The sequence below is a fragment of the Otolemur garnettii genome, unplaced genomic scaffold (assembly GCF_000181295.1).
Source record: "Otolemur garnettii isolate 467f Iridium unplaced genomic scaffold, OtoGar3 scaffold00091, whole genome shotgun sequence".
Classification (NCBI taxonomy): domain Eukaryota; kingdom Metazoa; phylum Chordata; class Mammalia; order Primates; family Galagidae; genus Otolemur; species Otolemur garnettii.
Window position 1 is genome coordinate 4,541,072 of NW_003852486.1, and position 4,321 is coordinate 4,545,392.

Consider the following 4,321-nt stretch of genomic DNA (forward strand, 5'->3'; position numbering starts at 1 on the left):
AAAAAAAAAAAAAAATTACAAAAAATAAAAGAATATCCCAAAAAGAAGACAAAATTCCTTTTGAGGAGCTTAGTGGAAGTAAGATGTGTATAAGTCATGGACACAGAGACAAAAAGAGAAGCAGTGCATGTGGGCAGAGTTCTGTAGGGCAGATCTTCTTCAGCAGTGCCCAGAGTACTTTCTTAGGGGATGCAACACACATTTTTAAACCATTTTAATTTGTTTGGTCTTTTATTTATTGTAAAACCAATCTTGTAATACTACTAAAGGAAATGTTTCAAATGATAAAAATATTTACTCATTCTGCTATCCCCAAGACAATGGTTTTACTCTTTTTCTCCATGCATTTCTTTTATAACTGCTGTCAATTTAAGTATTTTTGCTTTGCCTTTTAAATTATTTTAATTTTTTTTTGAGGTAGTGTCTCATTTTGTTACCTTTGGTAGCATGCCATGTTGTTATAGCTCACATCAACCTCAAACTCTGGGGCTCAAGCGATTCTTTTGTCTCAGCCTCCCAAGTAGCTGTGACTACAGGCATCTACCACACCACCCAGTTAGTTTTTTTTTTTTTAGAGACGAAGTCTTGCTCTGGCTCAGGCTGGTCTTGAACTCATGAGCTGAGGCAATCCACATGCCCCGGCCTCCCAGAGTTCTAGGATTATAGGTATGAGCCATGGAGCCCAGCCTATTTGTTTGTTTGTTTGAGACATAGTCTCCCTTTATCATCCTGAGTAGAGTGCTGTGGCATCATAGCTCATGGCAGGCTCCAACTCTTGGGCTTAAGTGATTCTCTTGCCTCAGCCTCCCAAGTAGCAGGGACTACAGGTGCCCATCACATTTCCTGGCTGTTTTTGCTTTTGGTCAGGCTGGTGTTTGTTTTTTGAAACAAAGTCACTGCAGTGTCAAATTCCGGCTCAAGCAGTCCTTCTGCCTCAGCCTCAGCCTCTTGAGTTGATAGTACTATAGATGTGAGACACTGTGCTTGGCTAATTTTTCTATTTATTGTGGATACAGTGTCTCACTGTGTTGCCCAGGCTGGCCTCACAAAGTGCTAGGATTACAGGCATGAGCAACTGCATCTGGCCTGCTTTGCTTTTTTTATCATCTTGAAAAAAATTTTTTTTCTATGCTGTAAGATTTTTTGTTTTTTTTTTTTTTTTTGGTTATGCTATCTTTTCTCTCTCTCTCTCTTTTTTTTGTAGAGACAGTCTCACTTTATCGCCCTTGGTAGAGTGCCATAGCATCATATAGCTCACAGCAGCCTCCAACTCCTGGGCTTAGGAGATTCTCTTGCCTCAGCCTACCAAGTAACTTGGACTATCGGCGCCCGGCCACAATGCCCAACTGTGTTTTTGTTGCAGTTTGGCTGGGGCCGGGTTTGAACCCGCCACCCTTGGTATATGGGACCACTGAGCCACAGGCACCGCCCTGGTTATGTTATCTTTTAAAGCAATATATAACGACCCTGTGATTTCCTTATATTGGCTTTTTTCACCCTCTTGTTTTTCTATTACAAGTGAAGCTTCAACAAAAATCATTGTGGATAGAGCTTTTTTCAGATCTTTTGAGTTTATCCCTATGGGTAAGTTCCCTAGAACTGGATTATTTAATAAAGATTGTGAGCTGCCACGCGCAGTGGCTCATGCCTGTAATCCTAGCACTCTGGGAGGCTGAGGTGGGTGGATTGCCTGGGCTCATGAGTTCAAGACCAGCCTGAGCCAGAGTGAGACCCTGTCTCTAAAAATAGTGGGGCTTTGTGGCAGGTGCCTGTAGTCCCAGTTGTTTGGTAGGCTAAGGCAAGAATTGCTTAAGCCCAAGAGTTTGAGGTTGCTGTGAGCTGTGAGCCACTCCACTCCACCGAGGGCAACAAAATGAGACTCTGTCTCAAAAAAAAAAGATTGTGAGTAATTTTATGGTTTTTGATATGTATTGCCAAACTGCCATAAATAAGTATGTGTGTATGTAAACATTATTATATCATGTTATGTTATAGTAGTATTGGTGCTGATTTAATTTGACAGAGTACCTATTATTTTATATCATTTTTACTAGAATCATTGTCTTTCCTTTGTATTGTCTTTGAACCTTCTTTGTATTGTTAGTATAAAGCTCATCATGATCTGATCCTTAGTAATGATTGATAGCTAGTTTTTCCTGTTCCCACTTATTTGTAAACTCCTATTTGATTCACATTCACAGTACTTATTAGGAGTCACTAAATTTCTTTTTTTTTTTAGTTGCCCTGGGTAAAGTGCTGTGGCATCACAGCTCACAGCAACCTCAGACTCTTGGGCTTAAGCAATTCTCTTGCCTCAGCCTTCTGAGTAGCTGGGACTATAGGCACCTGCCATAATGCCTGGCTGTTTTTTGTTGCACTTGCCACTGCTGTTTTAGCTGGCCGGGGCCGCTTCGGATCTGCCACCCTAGGAATATGGGGCCGGTGCCCTACCCACTTAGCCACAGGCACTGCCTTTTTTTTTTTGAGACAGAGACAGAGTCTCACTATGGCACTCTACCATAGTGACTCTCGGGCACCAGCAGAAGTCACTAAATATTTGAAAAAAAAATTTTTTTTGAGACAGAATCTTACTTTGTCACTTTTGGTAGAGTGCTATGGTGTCATAGCTCACAGCAACCTCAAACTTTTGGGCTCAAGTGATTCTCTTGCCTCAGCCTCCCAAGTAGCTGGGACTGCAGGTGTCTGCCACAATGCCTGGCTATTTTTAGAGATGAGATTTTGCTCTGGCTCAGGCAGTCCACTCACTTTGGCCTCCCAGAGTGCTAGAATTATAGGTGTGAGCCACTGCACCTGGCCTGAAATTTTCTTGAGTAGTCATCTACTTGTATAATAATTAGATGTAAAAAAAATGATAAAATATGTTGTGTTAGTCTGGGCAAGCGTCTTAGAAGAAGAGCGTGATGTGCGATTTAATGTCACTTTTTCTTTCTCAGTTTGTTAGCTTTAGGACTGAAGCATTTTGAAGGCACTGAGTTTCCTAACCCTCTAATCAGCAAGTACCTTTTAACCTGCAAGACTGCCCGCCAACTGACCGTGAGAATCAAGAACCTCAGCATGAACAGAACTCCTGACAACATCATTAAAGTGAGTGCTGCCTGTATACTTTACCTGGGTACCTTGCCTACACATATCCATTCTTTTCCTTCTTAGTCTCAAAGAACAGAGGGGATTCTTTTATCTCAGATTAATTACTCCCGCCTATATACTAGATTAATTCCCCTCTTGCCTTTTCAGGAACATTTATCCATTATTTTCCTCTGTATTAGCTTTATCCTTTTCTTACAGATATTTCCCTTAAATTTAAAATTGTTTAAGTCTTAAAAGATTTCACGAATTCATGTTACCCTTTAGTCATATATTCTCTCTTTCTCTAACTTTCTAGAAAGAGAATAGATAGTATTCTACTTATAGGCTTCTCATTAACTCTTTACTTTTTTTTTTTTTTTTTGTAGAGACAGAGTCTTACTTTATTGCCCTCAGTAGAGTGCCGTGGCATCACACAGCTCATAGCACAGCAACCTCCTACTCCTGGACTTAGGCGATTCTCTTGCCTCAGCCTCCCGAGTAGCTGGGACTATAGGCGCCCGCCACAATGCCTGGCTATTTTTTTCTTGTAGTTCAGCCGGGGCCAGGTTTGAACCTGCCACCCTCGGTATATGGGGCCAGCACCCTACTCACTGAGCCACAGGTGCCGCCCTAACTCTTTACTTTTTGTAGACATGAGCTCTCACTGTGTTGCCCAGTCTGGTTTGGAACACTTGGCCTTCAGTGAGCCACCTATCTTGGCCTCCCAAAATGCTGAGATTATAATAGTGAGCCATTGCCTTACTCTTCTTTTTTATTTAGATATATTCATAAAAGTTATATATTTAAAGAGCAAATAGTTTTAAGCAGTTTAAAGAGTCAAATAGGTTTATGAAAATTATCATGAAGGCCCAGCACAGTGGCTCACACCTATAATCCTTGCACTCTGGGAGGCCGAGGTGGATAAGATTGCTTGAGCTCAGGAGTTCCAGAACAATCTAAGCAAGAGCCAGACCCTGTCTTACTAAACATAGAAAATGAGCAGGGCATGGTGGTAGGTGCCTATAGTCCAGCTACTTGGGAAGCTGAGGCATTAGGATTGCTTGAACCTAAGTTGGAGGTTGCTGTGAGCTATGATGACACCACAGCACTCTACCCAGGCAACAAAGTAACATTGTCTCAAAAAAAAAAAAAAAAAAACAAAAAAGAATTGTCACAGAAAAAATATTTTTCACCTTTTCTTGCTAGTCAGGCTTTTTTTTTTTGAGACAGAGTC

At 41.3% G+C, this 4,321-nt stretch overlaps 1 protein-coding gene across 1 annotated transcript in view; it reads left to right on the top strand.

Annotated features, from left to right (window-relative positions):
* The window catches only part of LOC100945803 (GON-4-like protein), a 104,904-nt gene that overhangs the window by 76,995 nt on the left and 23,588 nt on the right, over nucleotides 1-4,321 (top strand). The window contains exon 17 of the mRNA XM_012808510.2: nucleotides 2,955-3,105. Within this exon, the coding sequence (XP_012663964.1) occupies nucleotides 2,955-3,105 (151 nt within the window). The remainder of the gene's footprint in view (nucleotides 1-2,954; nucleotides 3,106-4,321) is intronic.